The 20,298-nt window shown below is 35.5% G+C and overlaps 1 protein-coding gene across 1 annotated transcript in view; it reads right to left on the reverse strand.

Annotated features, from left to right (window-relative positions):
* The window catches only part of LOC131049988 (alpha-mannosidase I MNS4), a 195,946-nt gene that overhangs the window by 137,614 nt on the left and 38,034 nt on the right, over positions 1–20,298 (reverse strand). The window contains exon 4 of the mRNA XM_057984108.2: positions 2,743–2,829. Coding sequence (XP_057840091.2) covers positions 2,743–2,829 — 87 coding nt within the window. The remainder of the gene's footprint in view (positions 1–2,742; positions 2,830–20,298) is intronic.

The raw sequence follows: 20,298 nt of genomic DNA on the forward strand, positions 1-20,298 counted from the left end.
AGAAATTGTTTTTTAGGTCAATTTGTTCAACTATCATTGTATCCTATGTTTCAATATGGTAATGTATATAGATCCCTAAGAGACTAGAGGAGTGCAGTATATACATAAGATAGTAGGTTAATTTTAGCCTATGACCTAATATGCTATACAGTACAACATATAAAGATGCTATAGCCAAAGCTTGAAATTAAAATTAAGTGGAGTACTTGTTTTGATTTATAAATTCTCTACCATATCATGTATTTCTAAGAACTAGTGCATTAGACATAAGTATGCATGCATGATATATTACATATATGTATGCTAGAATGTTAGTGATCACATATTGCACCAAATTCTTTCATACATGTAGGTTTCAAACTGCTAGATCCCTTCATGAAGGGTCAGGCTTCTATTGTTTGGAGTAAACCCAGAGAAGCTTTTGGATTCATGGTTGGGCAGAAAACTGCCTTGATGATTCTCTCTCTCTCTCTCTCTCTCTCTCTCTCTCTCTCTCTCTCCATAGATTTTGAAAATATTGGCTTTAAAGTTTAAACATTTGTTCAAGCATAAACGTAATTATTGTAATTATATTGAAATTTGAAATCTGACTATAAGACCTTATTATTGGTAATAGACCAAGTCCTTATTGTATATTACGAGCTACATTATTTAGCTTGAAGTGATATTCTATGTTTGATTATACCTAATGAATCTTATTGAAAAATATAGCACCAATTGTGATGAGTAATAATGATTATTCCGGTTCATTTCTTTTTCAAAATATTGGATAGATTAATCACTTTTCTGCAATATTTATTGCTTTAAATAGAGTTAATGATTTGCAGTAATCAGTGATAAGAGATTTCCACAATCCATAATATCAAGAAATAGCTATTTTTGGATTCAATTGTGTACTGTATTTTTGCATCTCTTAAAAAAAAAGGTTTCAGAACACACTCTGATCCATCATTAGGATGAAGAGAGCCAAAGGAATCATAAAAATATGTAAAGTTGCAGACCCAGTGTAAATAAAAAGGGATGGGAGGAGTGAGAGACAGGAAGCACGTGGATCAAGGGAAGAAGTCAAAAAAGAAATATTGTTCACAATTGAATCCAGAAACAGCTATAGCCTATATCATAATTTGCAGTAAGTCGAGGTTATTCTGACTCGGGATTTCACCATAGAGACCCTCACATTTATTTGGAATTTTTCATCCATAATAGATGATATCTTGTCCCTTGCAGATTTCTTACATTGATGTGTCTCCTTCCATGTTGAGAGGGCTGTCGACTCACAGATGATTTTATGGAAAATGCAGCCTTAAATCCAGATGAGGAAAAGTTTAACCATGGTTGACATGGGAGATGTTAAGGATGGCTTACTGAACACCTAACAGAAACCTGTTAATGATGACAAAAGGTGATCAATACAGATGAACGTCCCTAAAGTCATCAGATATCACTGGTATAAAGAAATATGGCCACTTTAGTGCTCAGACAGCGGATTAGGAATTACAATTAGTAGGGAAGATGTCAAGCAGCGAGAGTCTTTTATTCTTTATCAAGCAAAAGTCTTTTGTTGTTTATCAAGCAAAAGGGATAAATTTTGAATGGAGGCAACTTCAAATGAGGGTCATGTTGAGTCTCAGATGTCAACCCATTTCTAGAGTTTACCTAGGTCACTTGCATGGGCATTGCAATGATTTTAATTGGGAAATCAATCCATGCTATAATTTCTAAAGATGTATACTGCATTTTTTGTGTCATTGTCCTTGACTGCTTACATGGGGTCAACAATCTGTTGATATCAATTTCCGTAATGGAGAATCAATACAGGCCCCAGGAGCTAAATTTAGCCAAAAGGATGAAGGCAAAACTCTAGCATCTCTAAGGATGTGTACTGAAACAATTTAAAATCAAATGAATGAGGAGGGAGACCTGGTAACAAAATCCTGCAAAGGCCTTAAGGATGAAATCTTGTTCCTCCACTTTATCAATGAGATGTTAACTAAAGATTTGGCAGCAATGATTTGTATAGAGAAGATCAACTGCAAGTACAATATTATCCTTAGGAGCAAAATCAGAAAAAACAATGATACTGAAATCCTTGGATAGATCATAGAACCCTAAGGACTCTCATTTGCCCCATTTCTATTAGGAGTCTGGTTTCTGGTGTATAATATCTATTTCTGTATATGTCTGTGACTTATAGTACTTTGATTTCTTGCCATGAAGGATGATTTGCATATGGTCATGTATGATTTTGCTCTGTTGTAACTTGTAACCTCCTGGCCTCATTAAGGTGTGGTTCTCTATGATGCCATAATTCAGATCCAAGGATATTTAACAGATTTTTGTGATTTATTATAAAGATCATATATTCAGGGTAGAAAATTTTTAAGATTGTACGTAATATATCTTGGCATAACTGAAGTTCAACGAGTATGATATTCAACTGCATTATAAGCTAGCTAAATGATATGACAAGATAATTGCAATATGTCCTATACTGTAGGAAAATCTTATTAACCAATCAAGATAAGAAACAGTGGATATGAAAAAAGAAAGAATGAAGCTCAAAACAAAATAAAAAACCGCTATTCCATTCCAATTGATATAGATAAATATATTACAGAAGATATTGAGAAAGGTAAAACGATCATTTTTAATTAGCATTGGAAAACAAAATATATATTGCAACCACATGTAAGAAATGTCAAAAATCTAATGCACAAATCTCATTTCAGCAAGGGGGCTTACTGTTGCATCATCGCTTGCAATAAGATGTGCTGAAAGTAAGCCTCCAAGAACTCGTATTGTTGTCTCAAACACAGAAACAGTTTTATTCTGCACGTATGTAAGACACTCCATAAGTCTTTGAAATAGGTGCAAATTTGATTATTATATCCACTTAAAAAGTTATCCTTATAGTTTGCATATTCCAATAAGCAATAATACAATAAATTTGATTGGGTCAATAAAATCACTTTAGGCAGTTATCACTAATGCATGCAGTAGATCTTTTCCCCAGATTAAACATCTTAGACAAGAACCAGTGAATGTTTTGAGTAGAAGAAACAATATAAATGTGACAGTGACTGGATCAGTTAAGGTGGTTTCATCCATTGCTGCTTACCAGATAAACCCGTGGCCAAGTTGCTAATATGGTGAAGAGGCATGCCTTCAAACAAATTATAAAAAGTTATTTTACTATAATCTTAAACATGAAATCAACCTTTGGAAATCACATAGCATTGTCAGACTTGGAAAGTCAAAGAACAAAAGTGGCCAACTCTAAGACAAGTATAATGGTATATTCTTCCACGATATAGCACAAAATTGAGTGGCCATCGTAACTCTAGCTAACATAAAGACAAGATAGATTCATCCATGTAATGAATAAAATTGTAATTATAATTCTAAATACAAAGCATGGAAATTAGCTGTTCTTGATCATAATAAGGCAACATCATAATATCCTCACCATTTTTTGATATAATCAAAGCATTAATAATATAAATGAGAAAGATACACATCATCCAACTCAAAGTGTGAAACTGGAGAATGGTGAAAAAAAATTACAAAATGGGCATATCATCGTTATAACACCAAGAATACAATGGACAGATTAATTTCCTTACTGTTTTCCATCTTTTTCTATGGCATTCAAAACAGTAAGTAATTCCAGTGGATAAAGGGATCTATCACATAGGAGATAAATAAAAGAAGATCTTATAGACTGATCCACCCTCAACCTCATTTTAGAGCATTAAAGTAAACTTTGATATTACCGACTGTCAGGCCCACCCGGTGTTTCCTGCCATCTTGTGTTTTGTATGAGTTTGATTATTTATAAATTGTGTTTCACGAGACTAATTGCGATTAATGCTCTGTACTATATTGTAATTGTGATTACATAGATAGAGATGATATATGTTATTATCATGCCTTACATACCTTAAGTTCCATGTATGTGAACATGTTGATATGTTAGCTAACTATGCTTCAACTGTGATCTCCATTAGAGGATTTGATGTATGTATTTAGTGTGCAGGACTACACAAGTGTATGGCTAATGGATGGTATGTGAAGAAGAATGTCATGGATATTGCTTGCCATCAAACTTCATTATATGTAAATTTCAGAAACTTTCCATGCGTTAAACAGTTTGCCCAGTCACTGTCATCTAGTACCACACGGTGTGATCCTTGTGAGTTTGTTTGGTCACATCTCCATAGTTGTTTTGTCATCTACATGAATTTTTTGTGATTTTCACACTTCACATAGTTTATGGTTTTTTATTTAATTCACTTCTCAGTGAATTTTGGGATTAAAGTCCCTTTAGTGATTTTATTTGATTTACTGAGTTCTTAAATTAAAAATTGAGTTTCTATTTAAATGAAAGGCACTTGAAGCATATTAGGGTTCCTTTTTCTCATTTTTGACTTTTTGGGTTTTTAATTATTAAATTGGACTTTTGAGTTGACTTCTTGGGTTACAGTTGGGTTAAACCTTATGTCTTGTTGTGTTGGGTTTCTTCCTCATGTCTAGAGAACCCATTAATACAGATGCAAAAGCATATGGATTTCAAAGAATCGATGTTGTTCAATTAATCAAGGAGACAAAGCTCCTTTAAATAGAGTTACAAAGACGATGTTTCTAAAAGAAACAATCGTTAACTAGAGGCGAAATTAGAAACAACTTAAATGACCATTAATAACACAAAGAGAAAGATATTATTCTAATACCCTCCCTTAATGGTCATCGTTCTAATTACCAAGAGAAATAACAGAGAAGGTTGCCCCCTTCTTCTCAGAACACACTGCAACAGAAGACAAGAGTCTGCCACTAACTCTACCACTTGAGATGAGTCTGCCACCAACCCTCCCAAAAACTGCAGAACTTCTGGAGATACCCAAAACAACACCAACCGTCCAACCTGATGTTGGAGAACTGTCCCTCCTTGTAACCAGAGACACCCCAAGAACAGCTGTCACGATTTTGAGGAAAAAATCGGCAAAACCTCCAAACTATTGCAGATGAGCAAGATGCCCGAAAATAGACTGCAAATAAGAGACTAGTGCAGATGTTCGCACAACAACTCCAGGTGCGACGAAAAACAGACTGTAGCAAAGTACAATTTTTGAGGAAAAAATTATAAACCCTCCCATGATTTTTTTTACAGGGACAAAAAATATTTAAAAACCCAAAGACTTTTTTAAGGGAAAAAAATATTAAAACCCATCAAAAAAAATTTCAGGTAAAAAATATTAAAAACCAAAACAAACATTGATGCCCATAAGCCATCTTCATGCTTTTCGAGGCACGAAAAACGAGGTACTGAGAAGATGCTAAGTGCACAAAACTTGATTGACTTCCAACATCAAGTTGGTCAATGACGCCATCTTGCATGTTTCCCAATGCACAAAAAACGAAAAAACTGGGAAGAGCTGGCACGAAATTCAAAAAATTTGAATCTCAATGCAAAAACAGAGGCAGATGCAGGTAAAGAGTTCAAAAAATGAAGTACGGCTGGCACAAATTTCAAGAAAAAATTTCCAGCTAACCCAGAAAAATCCGAAGACAACCCAAAAATCCTTGCAAAAAACCCAAAAGGAATCTGTTGTCGGAATTTGGATCCGCTGGCTTGAAAATCAAGGCACCCAGAAAATTCTGACGACGACCCAGTTGAGATCTCGAAAAACCCACCACGAATCTGTACTCAAAAAAAAAATTCGACTGAATTTGGAGGGTCAAAACCCTAGCCGAAAATGCAGATTTCCATCCAAAAAAGGCAGAAAAAAATCTGCAGGCGAGAAAAAATCGCGTCACGTGGTTGCGCGAAATGCAAGAGAGACGGGTCGTGGGAGAGGGCAGAAAATAGCCAGAAAACCCTAGTAGCTACAGCCAAAACGAACTGCCAAAGTAGCAATTTCGAATAAACAAAGAAATTTTTCAAAAAAAACTATTAAAAAATTCGTAATTGAAAAATTATTTCGAAAATAACCAAGGCTCTGATACCATAATACAGATGCAAAAGCATATGGATTTCAAAGAATCGATGTTGTTCAATTAATCAAGGAGACAAAGCTCCTTTAAATAGAGTTACAAAGACGATGTTTCTAAAAGAAACAATTGTTAACTAGAGGCGAAATTAGAAACAACTTAAATGACCATTAATAACACAAAGAGAAAGATATTATTCTAATACCCATTATATCATTTAGATTATTCTATATTTGGGATGGTGAAAAAAGGTGAGAGAAAAACTTAAGTGAAGCTTTAGCGGAGTTTTGAATCATGGGAAATTATTCTCTCTAGATTTTTGTATGATAGTCGTGGGTACCTGTACAATAGAAGGGCATGTTTACCACAATTGTCTAGATGGATTCTTGGAGCTTGTAAAGTTTCCTTTGTTTTAATGGAGGTTAACCTTTTTGCTGGTTTGAAGCTTGATGAAGCTCACCTTGTGCTTTGTGGACTTTGATCCAAGGCTTGGGAGAATCAAAGGTTGGCTCTTCTTAACTTGATTAGTCTTTTGGAAGCAAATGCCAAATCAATAACTCAGACTCATCCCATATGTAAATAAACTAGCAATTGCACCTTGGTGTGCAATTTGTACGGCGAAGAGGTGTGGAAGGTCAATCAAGGAATTTTTTGGTCTACAAGTTGCATACATTTTTGTAGTATATGTGGTCAACTGGTAGGAAATTTAAAAAAATTTGTTTGTGCAACAAAGGTAACAATGACCTTTCACATGACTAGTGAAGTCTTTCACTTTGTGCCCCCATGCTTGATGCATTGGTGATGTCATCTTGTGTATCGTTGTGCTTATCATGATACCTTGTGTGCACATCGATGTGTAATGAAACATGTGAATGTCATTTACAAAACAAAAAAAATGTTCATCCAATGTTGCTTCAATGAATGTTGTGTGAAAGCTTGTGGGGTATTACATTATGGAAATTATGTCTAAAAATCGTTTGGAGTTTAAAAAATAAATTAGCTATTGATGGAATTGTTGAAGTATATCAAGGTTTTACTTTATCTAATTAATTTCATGATCTTTTGGATTGAGTGCATGAAGTTTAGAAGTCTATTAGAGTTTACTTTTCTCAATGAAATTTTCCACTTAGCTACTAAACCATTTTTAAGATAGCATCAATAGAGAAGTGATAGCTTTAAATCAACTATGCATTCACTTACAAGGATTGAAACATGAATGAAGAAAAACCTTTCAATCAAGAAGATAATCAAGCTTCACTACCCAAAAGTTCATAATGTTTGCAATCCGGAAATTATAGGGACAAATAGGTATAGAAAAAACGACAGATAGAGTAGGAAGAGAGAAAGAGAGGGATAAAGAGATAGAGATAGCGAGGAAGATAAATATAGATTTGTAGATGGATATGGAGATGGAAAAGGAGAGAGATAGTGTAATGTCCCCTTTTCTGCTCTAGTTTGTTTTGGGGACTATTGGCCAATTTTGAGACCCGTCGATCAATCAGAGGCAGAGTTAGGGTTTCCTATTTTCTAGGAGGATGTTTCGGCATTTTTGGTAGCCTGCATGCTGGAGTTTGTCAGTTTGGGTTCAGGATTCCTTCTCGGTTTTCAGAAAGCTTTGCAATGGTGGTACATGCATAGAAAACAGTGGAGTTTGGCGAACTTACTATTTTTAGTAAGTGGAGGTGAGGACCACTTACTTCTATGGGTTTTTTGGGGTTTTCTAAGAGCTTCGTGATGGTATGACATGCAAATCAATCTAAAGACCTTTTCAGACTTACTATTTTTAGTAAGTTGCAACGGCGGCTCATAATGTGGTAAAAATCACTTTGGAAACACTTACTATTTTTAGCAGTGTTCTATTTATAGTAAGTACTATTTCTGGCTGTGCTATTTTTGGTAGTGCTATTTTTGGCAGGCAGTGCAGTTTTCACAATTCCAGCCTTCAGATTATTTTGAGTAGTTTTCGGTATATGACAATTAAAGTATTTTTAATACTTTATTATTTTCCACTTGGCCTAGGCATAAATGTTCTACGACATAAAGGGGGTCAATTTGATATTTAATTTATCAACTTAAAGCCTAAGTCTGGTCGCCCATGGAGGTATTTTTCATTAAAAGGGATTATGACTTTACAATATATTTGATATTTGCTTAAGGGAGAAATACATTGTTGCTAAATAAAATATTTAAAAGTCATTTCCCTAAGTTTATGTTGAGTGCTCACTTAATATATTATTGGCAATTTTAATAAAGTGACTCATCTATGCACTTGGACGATTTGGGAAGCAGATGGAATGAAATGAAAGGCAAATTAAAAGAGATTTGAATGTTAGTGTTTAATCCCATATTGGAGGGAAAGGAAGTTCGATTTGGAGAGGAGATTATAAATAAAGTTTATGTTGAGCGCTCACTTATTATATTATTGGCAATTTTAATAAAGTGACTCATCTATGCACATGGGCGATTTGGGAAGGAGATGGAATGAAATGAAATGAAATGAAATGAAAGGCAAATTAAAAGAAATTTGAATGTTAGTGTTTAATCCCATATTGGAGGGAAAGGAAGTTCAATTTGGAGAGGAGATTATAAATAAAGGCCTTGAGCTCTCATTTTGGGTATCCATTATTGCTTTGATAACGAAGTGCTACCAATATGTTGTCAGACTCTTACTTCGAGGAATGCATACCTTCTAGTGCCTCAATTTCGTGCTTGAGAGATAGCGCCTAGCTGAATGTATGACAGTTTCTCATCCAGAGGAGCAAATTGGACTCAATGTGGTGAAGATTTGTGTGGATTTCAGAGTGTTCTTGTTGCTGGTCGCGGAGTGTGCTGAAGTAGATTCTTGGTTGCAGGTCTCAGTGTGTCATTCTTCTCATTCTGGGTATTTCTTCTCTGTCTTTTTGTGGTTTGGGCGATTCATTTTGTGATTTTGTAGAGTCTAAAATGGTGTTTGGGATTTTATTTTTGCAAAATCGTAACCTAACTCACCATACCATGTGGCCGAGTGCTTTGGAATGCATGCATAAATTATTGGGATTAGTTTGCCATGTTTTGTTCTCCTAGGATTGATCGCCTACCTCTTAGTGATCATATGTTTTCAGTTAAATGTCATTTGGTTAAGAATGGGGCGAGTTGTGAGTATTTTAGTGGGATTTGGTGTTGCTGGTCTGTGTGTTTTCAGCGTGCTGGTAGTATATCAGATTTAGAGATTTTCTAATTTAGAGTGTCCTCTTGTGTGGGTTCTTTGGTGTAGAGAGGAAGATCTTGGTAATTGTTTGCAGTTGTTGGTTCTTCATTCTTATTTTCTAAGATTCATATTGTAATGCTGGTAGTAGTACACTACTAACAACAATTTCTATTGATCTTTCTTAGACCCACTGCAAAGTGGAAGAGGCTGGCCTTGCCGCCTATCTTTTGGATAGTGATTTCTCTTAATTTGTATTCCATATTGTGCATTGTAAAGCTGGTTAGTAGTACTAACAACTATCTAATTGGATTATTGCTCTTAGTCCCACTGCATAAGTGGAAGAGGTTGGCTTTTTCGCCTACTTGAATGTTATAGTGTTGTCCTCCCTCTGCATAAGCCATAGAGTTGATTTGTAATTTTATTTCTAGTCCTCCCACTGGATAAGCGGTTGAGTGATAGTTACTTCAGTTTCTTGGCTTGTCCTTGGCTGGTTTACCACCAAGTGATCTTTTAGTATTCTCATTATCCCACTGAAAAGTGTTAGGGGTTGGCTTGCCGCCCAAGTATTGTAATTAATTTCAGTTTCTTGCATCTAACGATCCCCTCAACACTGTATACTCTCACCCTCCTAGATTGGGCTCTCGGTGATCAAAAGGTGGAAAGGGTTAACTTTCAGCAGTATTGGGATTTCATTTTCTAACCCTAACGGGTGTTTGTGTTGATTGTAAATTGAAATAATTGAAAAAAATCATGGGAGATATTACAGATACCAAGTGGAGAGGGGAAGATAAAGAGAGAGGGGAAAAGATATATGGTGATGGAAGAGATAAATATATAGAGGGAGAGAATGATAGAGGGAGAGATAAAAAGATAAAGAGAAAAATAAGAAGTGATAAATGCAGAGGTAGAGAGAGATGGAGATATAAGGAGATAGAGGTATAGGAGGAGAGAGAGGGAGAGATGGATGGAAAGAGAGAGGCGGGCATGTCTAGAAATAGAGAGAAAGAGATGAAGAGGGACAAAAATAGATGTAGAGAAAAATTGAGAGAGATAAAAATAGAGAAATATAGGGAGACAGAGAGTGACATATAGAGAGGAAGAGATATAGAGATATAGAAGTAGATGGAGAGGGTTATATATAATATATAAACAGAGAGATGAGGGGAGATAGAGAGAGGGTGAGGGAAAGAAGGAATAGTGGAGAGAGGGAGAGAGGGAGAGATGGACCAATATATAGTGGAAGAGAGAGATAGAGAGAGAGAGGTATAAGAAGAAATGGAGGGGGAGACAAAGAGAGAGACAAAGAGATCGATAGAGAGACATACAAACATAGAGATAGACAAATAGAGATCAAGAGAAATAGAGGGAGACAAAGAGAGGGATAGAGAAAGAGGGAGAGATAGAGATATTTGGGACGAGAAAGAGATGAATATAGGGGAAGAGAAAAGGAGGGGTATAAATTGAGATATAGACAAGGGATAGCGAGAGAGTGAGGGAGTGAGAGATGGGTAGAGATAGAGGGGGGGGGGCAAAGGGATAGAGAGAAAGGGTGAGAGATTTGTAGAGGATGTAGATAAATAATGGGGGAGAGAGGTAAAGGTGACCCAATATATAGAGTGGGAAAAGGAAAGTGAGAGGGAGAGAGATGAAAGGAGACAGAGATAGAGAAATATCTAGATAGAAAGAATTAGAGAGGGAGGGTAAGGAGAGGGAAATATAACTTAATAGATAGAGAGGGACAAGAGTGATATAGATAGAGGGAGATATGGAGAAATAGAAAGGAATGTGGAGAGGGATAGAGAGAGTATGAGAGATGGAGTGAATAAGAGATCGATAATAAGGTAGAGGTAGAGATAGGGAGATAGAGGTAGAGAGATATGGTAGAAAGAGATAAAGTGGGGAGTAACAGGGAGATAAAGATATAAAGCAAGAGAGATGGAGTGAATAAGAGAGAGATAGAGATAATGAGATATAGATGGATAGAGGAAGGGAGAGATAGGGAGATAGCAATAGAGGGTGCAATAATGAGAGAGAAAGGTGATAAAGACAAGTAATAGAAAGTGGTACAAGGAGAGGGAAAGAGGTGGAAAGGAGAGTTAGAGAAATAAGGAGTGTGTGAATATGAGTGAGAGAGAGAGATAGATAATAGTAATAAATAGAGGGTGAGGGAGAGAGGAATAAAGAGAGTAGAGAGAAGTAGAGATATAAAAAATATCTAGCAATAGGAAAAGAGGGAGAGAGTGGAAGCTTGATGTGAATAGAAAGAGGGGGAGATGGGGATATGAAGGAGAGATAGAGAAATATATATATAACTTGGAAAGATAAAGGGGGTGAGAGAGATAAATGAATAGAGGAGAGATGAAGGGGAGAGGAAGAGAGAGAAAAAATAGAGATAGAAAGAGGTAGAGAATGAGAGGGGGAGATGGACAGATAGAAAGATGAAGATATAGAAAGTGATATGTAGAGAGAGGTACAGAGGGATATATATGTATCTTTGAGAGAGCAAGAGAGATGGAGTTAATAAGAGAGAAAGACAAATAATGAAATATAGATAGAGGAAAGGGAGATATGAGAAGATAGAGATGAAGGGGGCAAAAAAGAGAGATAAAGGAGGTCATAGAGACAAGTGATGTTGCGAGGGTGAGAGAGAAAGACAGGGGGGTAGAGAGAAAGAGATAGATATATAGATAGGAAGGGAGAGGGAAATGGAGATAGAGATAGGGATAGCGATAGAGATAGAGATAGAAATAGAGATAGAGAGGGGGTGATATATAAATAGATAGAAGGAGAGAAATAGAGGGTAGAGAAGTAGAGAGACATGGAAAGAGGGAGTGATAAAGAGAGTGAGCAAGATGGAGAGAAATAGAGAGGATAGAGAAGTGGAGAGATATGCAATAAGAGTTATAGGGAGAGAGAAAGAGTGGAAAGATAGAGGGGAGAGAAAGGGATGCAAAGAGATATAAAGAGAGAGAGTGAGGAGAAAAATAGAGATATAATTATATAAAAATATATAGTATATAGTATATTTAATAATTTCTAGTGTAGAATATAATATATGATAATATATAACTATAATATTAATTTAAAGATAGATTTTAAAAATTATATTATATAAAATACAATATATAATAAGATACAATTTATATAATATCAAGTATTATATATAATTATAAAGATAATTATATTATATGTAATTAAATTGTACTATATAAAAATTTGTTAACTATTAATTATGATAGTTTTATATTGGTATTTAATATTTTAATATATATAATTTTATTCGAATAGTAATTAATACTTTCTATTATAAATTATAGTATACAATAATAATAAATATAACTAGCACATGTAACTTAACATGTTAGAGAGTACAATTCAATTTGTGTATAGAAGATACAATAGTTTTATTTACCAAATTTTGTAAGGCAATATTTAAAATACATTGTATAATTATATTCTATAACTTAAACTAGTTGAGAGGGCACATCATAATTATATTTCTAAGTCGAAAATCCTCCCAAAAGCTAGTTTCAAAGCAAAAAAACCCTAAAATCAAGTTAAAATCTAATAACATTAGTAACATGAAAAAAAAATGTGAGTGTATAATGTAAATTGTGAATATATTTTAGATTTATAATGAATATTATAAAATTCAATTTAATTTATCATGACAAACTTTCCTTGTTTACTTGAATATGATTCTTAAATTGTCTTCATGCAAGAGATCTTTCTCACCAACATTTTGTAAATGATGCAAGACAACTCTCTTGCTACTAAATCACACATTCACAGAAGCAATCACTGCTCACAAAATCAAAACTCAAATACACAAAAATTGCAACTAACCTCCAATTTATTCATTCACACTTTAAAATCAACTTTACATTTGCAAAAATTAATTTCAAGCTTTGTCTGATCTTGCCCAATGCCAATCAATTATTTGTTGGCCAATCCCACATTCTCACTACGTAGCCTACTCTACCTAGACCGCACACTAGCTCCTCTCGAGGGCTTGTTTCATGCATCCCTCTCTCCTCGTTATATCATAGTCTATATCTGTAGCAATTTATCGATTCATTTCTCTCCCATCGATGTCTTTCCACTTTCATTTCTATCTTTTAAACCTTTCAACTTCCACTGTTTTCACTTCATACAAACTTAATTAAAACTAAAATGCTTTTGATTTTGTTTGACCCTTTTTTTAAAGAAATTTCTTGTGTTTTTTATTCAATCCAGACTTGAACCTAAAACGTTGGTAATAATATGTTGTTAGTGTATCTATTTCATTTATCTACACTTAGGCTTCTTAAGCCTACTTCGTCATCCATTTCTACTTGACACTTGTTCATGCAAGTTGTCAAGATCATTTAGGAGTCGATTAGAGAGGTGTCGACTAAGTTTCAACACCTCATGCTAGTTTAGTGGGAGGCAACTTGCCACCACTCATTTAGTGTTGGGTTCGACTTCTAATTCGACCCAATCACTCTTGCTATATGTACTCTTCATTTGATCTTATTTACTTGGTCGATTTTGTGCAATCTTGTGCTTAATTTAATCTCTTTAAATCCTAGATTATTACATGGTATCAGAGCAGTATGAGTTTTTTTAAGCCAAGAGTCGAAGGGTTTCATGCATGACTCAACATAGGCGTGGCACCCCTGCACCTTAGTGCAACCCACGCCTGTCATGGCGATGTCATCCTCTACTGGCCCGTGCAACCCTTGCACCCTTAGTTGCTATGGTTGTGCCCACACTGCAAGCCTTCAGCTCTACGCTGCACTCCAAAACCGCTAACACAGGCAAACTTCGGGCCTCTGCCTCCACGCGCAGCTCTCCCTCAAGGCAGATGACTACGCAGCCCACACAGGTCTTCCCCGGCCTCCAATGCTCCACCAATGACCCTCGTGGCTGCAGCCCGTGGCAGAGAGGGACAACACCGCCTAGGTTGCAGTAGGCGGCACCAAGGTGGGTGGAGGTGGACAAGGCAACAACGCCCAAGGCGCTCAACAACGGTCACAAGCACATGTATCAGCTCATGCAGCACCAGGCGAATGCCATGCGGCTCTACACGTGCAGGATCAGGCAGTTCATCTTTTCAGAAATCGGATTCAAAAATCTGACACCTGTCAATTTTTATGAAGCCACAAGGGGCACTATTCATGTGCCATATGGCTTCTTTTCGATGACATAAGAAACTTGGGGGGGTGGGGGGGGTGGTGGGGGGGAATGTCGTGGAAAGGGGGGGTTCCCAAAATTTTGGACTTTAGCTCCTGGTTCTTTCCAACCCTTGGGGGCTTAATATGCTCATTATTTTTTGGTAAATTTTCTCTCATTGAAAATATTTTTTGATGGTGGATTAATTTAGTAATTAGGCTAAAATTGTTTTGCTCATAACTTTTGCTAGACAACTCGAAATTGAGTGCTATTTTTGGCAAAAGTGCATGATTTTTTGCCATGAATCCAACAAACACACTCATGCACTCTCATTATAAAGTGTCAATTTTTTGTGTTTTTGGGGGGGTTTGGTTACAAAGCACTCCTATAAAGTGCCAAAAACAAGGGGGTCATCAAATATTAAATCAAATAGGGATGTACAATGTAGTCGTATGACAAACATTGTGATCTTATTACTTGTTGCTACTTATGAATCTAGAAATGCTTCATAGAGAGCATGCATGATTCCTTGCAACAAAATTTACATACCAGTTTTCAGCATTGCAAGTTTGGAAACTAGTATGACGAGGTTCAGTCTTTGGATCATGTGCGAACCTAAGAGATAGCCACATCACTTCCTGCACATCCAGAATGGGAAGTCATCTTGCACACATTATGGGGGGCTGCATAGACTCTCGTTTCTCTCATATAGAGGGAATATTCATTGTACTTGTGCGTAGAAGTAGCTCTTGAGGGGTGTTGATTAGTCCTTTCTTCTATGACATATCTTCTTCACTCGTACATTCATTGTTTTATCATCTCTTTTTGAAGGAAAGTTTTTTCCCATTGGGTTTTCTTTCTTTCTCCACTTATGAGAGATTTCATTGTACATGGGTACCTCACCCGGTTAGTAGTCGGGACCCATTTTTCTTATTGTCCTCCTAAGTTATGCTTAATGGGGGGTGTTAGTGTATTTATTTCATTTATCTACACTTAGGCTACTTAAGCCTAGTCATCCATTTCTACTTGACACTTGTTCATGCAAGTTGTCAAGATCATTTAGGAGTCAACTAGAGAGTTGTCGACTTAGTTTCGACTTCTGATTCGACCGAGTCACTTTTATTATATGTCAAGATCATTTAGGAGTCAACTAGAGAGTTGTCGACTTAGTTTCGACTTCTGATTCGACCAAGTCACTTTTATTATATGTACTCTTCATTTGATCTTATTTACTTGGTCGATTTGGTGCAATATTGTGCTTAATTTAATCTCTTTAAATCCGGATTATTTCATATGCTAACGGTTTATTTTGCTTCGTTGTCCTTACTAAGACTTGATAGATATTCACTTGCTAACAAAGGTGGTGGAATTTGGTTGTATGCCTGCCAAATGAATTTTTTAGAAGTTTCACAAATTCAATTCGTGCATATTTCGCAATCTTTACAATATGTGAGACAACATTGAGGCATTTTGTGAATCAATTAAGGTGCGTTTTTTATAATTCCACACTCTGCATACATGTCTTAAGCATTTGCAACTACAACATCTGAGAAAAATTCCTCTCGTATTTTGGCACGGGCTAGGAGAATGTTAACGGAGTTATGGAATTTAGTTTTATAGCCGCCAATTGTATTGGTTGAAAGCTTCTACAGCTTTATCAACAAATCTAATTTGTGCAAAGCTTGCAAGCATTACATTACACAGTATGACATCTTATTGAGGCATTCTATCATGAGTTCAGGTACCTTGACTGTGCTTCCACATATTGATTAAATTTCAATCAGGACAAAAAAAAAATCCCTTTCCGTTATGCTTGATGGGTATTTATTCTATGTTAAAAACTTTTACAGACCACAGGTATTGCTAGAGATTGAGTTTTGATTTACACCATGGTATTTATGTGATGCTCAATAGAGCAGCCAACCATAAACCGAAATAACTAAAATTATGAAAACAAACTAACAAATAATCGGTGGACTTATTAAAATATCGAAATTCCACTCCCAAATACGAACCAAAGGTCCACAATGCATTTGGATCCATGTTGTGAAGCTGCTTCAAGTCTCTAATGGCTTCTACTATTCTCAATAGAGAGGGATTGCAATGGAAGTTTTGTGTCCCAATTGCAAATAGTATCATTACTTTTTAATTCCTTTGCCTTCCACAGAGATAGATTGTTCTCCTTATTGGGGGCATCGGTCTGGCAACCCTAAGAATTCTGCAAAAGGTGATTATAACCCACCACGGGAAAGCCTCTGAAAGTTTGCCTATCGTACAGACATCGATGCCCTATCTTAATGCTTTGCTCGCGTCCTTACTAACTTGCAGAGATTACTCATTTTCTCCAATTCTCTGTATTTGGCTGCCCTTTCTTAAACTGATCAGATAGAATTTATATAATCTCAAACCAATATGACTTGACAGAAATACAATTTGATTTAACATTCAATTTGATCACAAATTAACTGAAATTTTATTTGATCTCAAATTAAATGAAGCTGATTTGATTTGATTTGAGGCAATTTCTTGTGATTGGGAAATTTGGGTAAATGACTCCAGTTTAACAGCAACATAAAAATGGTTTCTGGCGTGAGACAGGTTTCAATTGAAACCTCACAATATAGCCTATCGGCTAATTATTACTTATTATTATTATATAATTTAATTTGTGTTATATAAAATATATTATATATTAATTATAAATTATATTATATTTATGTTTTCAATTTTTAATATAAAACATAACAAAAATAAATATAACCATTTTATTATCTTAAAAATAATTTTAAATTATATAAACACCTATTCAAATCTTTTCTTATTTGATATTCAAATATTTATTATAAATTTATTTATTTAATTTTATTATTATTTACATTAATTATATATTTATTATAACATTTAATTAATCAATCTATGCAATCACCACAAATATATAATTGAAAACTATAAAATTTAATTATTTTATAATTATATTTTTCTAACATAAATACTTCAATACAAAAACAAGAATGATATACAATTATATTTTTTTTTAATGTAAATATTTTCTAAAAGCCTTACCTTCTTTTACGAACTCCTCCATGAATTCTTGTATATGAATTTATTCCCTGCAATGTACATACAGAGACCATAGAGAGTTGGTAGAGAAGTACGGTACTATGGCAGATAATTTTGCGAGAGCTTGTCAGAGCAGACAAATTCATGCCATTGACTATAGGATATGTCCACTCCAAAGTTGTAAGAGAAGATAAATTATGGTAAATAAATGCACGTACATCCAGTGCAGCAGGAAAATCAACAGACGAAATAGTTGCAATCATCTTGCATATGTTTTTGTAAGTTCTGAACCATTGATTTTGAAAATCAGCCTGTGCATCTCAAATAAGAGACGCCTTCAGCGAAATATAGTTGCATAATGATATAACTAGGTGATAAGTTTCAGTCAAGTTGCCTTTCGGGATTTTAACTCAATAAAAGAGTGTACAAGTAAAACAATTCACAACTCAACATATTCCCTACTACAAATAAGACAAGGTGGTGAAATAAAGGATATAGTTGCTAAAACCATCTCTAAACCTTTCTAGCAAAGAACATTTAAGGCCATAGATGTGTGTCATGCTTCTAATCCTCATCTTAATACGTGCAGAGTGTCATGCTTCTAATCCTCATTTTACTATGCAAAAAGAACACCCTTGCTACGATTTAAAGAGATATCCATGACATTATGCAAGTGAGAGAAAACTTGTCTTAGAATTACAAGCCTTATGTTGTTGAGAGTTATTGACAAAACATATTTACATTTGCAACTTGAGGTAATATCAGAGTTGTGCAGCAGAAGCTAATTACATTACAAAGTCTAAGGGTTGGTTTGGGATCCTCATAGTAACAAAAGATTAAATAAACAAAATGAAAACTAACTTTGCTTCAGGACAAGCAATTTAGGGAAGGGCGGACTGTCATGCCCCGACTAAAAACATCACTAAAAAATCACAGCAGAAAAGAAAGGTATGAAACCACTGCAGAAAGAGATCTTGAAGCATTACCTTATCTATGGGTGATGGCAAGAAAGAAAGCCAGAACAGTTTGCAGCATTAATAACTAAACCTAGGGCAAAAATGAGTAATAAATTGCAGCCAACCTGTACCTTTTTGGAGCCCAATATTAAAGTTCAAACAGCCTTTGAATAAATATATTTATAAGGGCCGACCCATGGTTTATAATGCTGGCCAACCCTTGATGTTTAGCACCCCAACTTGAGGATTTAAATCTAATATTAAATAAATCTTTATTTTATTAATGAGGCCACCACTTATGGAGAGCCCAAGTCTAATTAAAGGATGCATTGAAAAGGTATTAAAAAATGAAGAATCTCTCATTTGTCAAAAAATATATCCTTCCAAAAGGTCGCCTACCTTGGTGAAGATATAAGAAGAGTTTGTGAAGAGTGATGAAAAAGGGAAGGGAGGATTATCTTGATGAATACTAAGAGGGGGAGGTGAATTAGTATGCCAAAAATTACTGTACTTAAGCACTTTACTAGACTACCAGTAAACCGGTAAAACAGTTTAGCAAACAAACCGGTTAGCACACATGCAAACCAAATAGCAAATAATGCATTCACCCACAGAAGCACAAACACCATAACATGAGAGATTTTGACGTGGAAACCCAAATGAGAAAAACCACGGTGAGATGGAACTCACAAGTAACTATCTGCAGAATAGGAACCAGACCGGTTAAGGTCAGACCGGTTAAGGTCATACAATGTTCTTCACCAGAACAGATCCTGTTAGGAATCTTAATCTCTATTAGGAGATAAGTCTGATTAAAGACTACCTTGCTAGAGGATTTTAGATCCACCCACAGATGTGAACCACCTTGTTAGAGGATTTACAAAAGGCTTTTGGGCCTACCCAGTTAAGGGCTTCAGACTTGTCAAAGATGTGAGTAATCAACAAGTGAGTGATCTAGCAAATAGCACAAATTGCTTGGTTAGATCCTTGATAGCTCGTTCCCAATGCATCCCAGCATTACTTCAGTCTTCAACACATTCACACTCTGCCTCTTCTTGCAGACCTCAACTTCTCTCTTGTGTTCACACTTACAAAAATTCTTCCACCACCTTAAACCCTAGCAACAACCTAAAACCCTAGACATGATGTCCTTATAAAGGAATCTGATTTCATGTCAATCCAATAGGATTACAATACAATTTCCTAGGTTCAATGCATCTAGACATATCTGGTAACATGACACAAAAAGCACTGTTAAAGTGTCGGCACCGCCAAACAATAGGTGGATGGTAACTCATCACAAAATGTCGGTTGGTAACTCATCATAGAGTATTACCGGTTCATACAGAATACCGGTTTAAGCAAAATACCGGTTGCCGGTTTGACAAAATGAAGACTGGGAAATATGAGTTGTGTCGCTTCGTTCCTTCGTACCGCTTGAAGATCGGTAAACACTTTCTGCAAAACACCGATAGTCTAAAGACTATAATACATCATACCGGTTGGAACAAATACCGGTTGAGCGTTAATTTATACATACAAAAAGTGATCTCAAGTCAAGTGTGTCCATCAATGACAATCACAGCATCAATCATCAAAAATGCCAACAATCTCCCCCTTTGGCATTGATGGCAACACTTAGGAAAATTTTGACATCTAAGTGTTTTACAACAAAAATATGCCATAATCAAAATTACTCCCCCTAAGCATATACACTATCCCTTTTGCAGAAAATACAATGTATACTACTCCTTAACAGAAATAACATGAAAGTATACATCAAAACATTCAAAATTTATACTTCTCCCCTTTTGCCAACAATGACAAAAGTATTGCAGACTAACCCCTATTTCATTAGTATTAAAACAATAAGTGTTTATGACAGTAAAGAGTAAAACTTGTCAAAAACTGATTTAAAGTCCTGCAAAAACTCCTTCATGGATAAGGACCATG

The sequence above is a fragment of the Cryptomeria japonica genome, chromosome 9 (genome assembly GCF_030272615.1).
Source record: "Cryptomeria japonica chromosome 9, Sugi_1.0, whole genome shotgun sequence".
In the NCBI taxonomy this organism is placed as follows: Eukaryota; Viridiplantae; Streptophyta; class Pinopsida; order Cupressales; family Cupressaceae; genus Cryptomeria; species Cryptomeria japonica.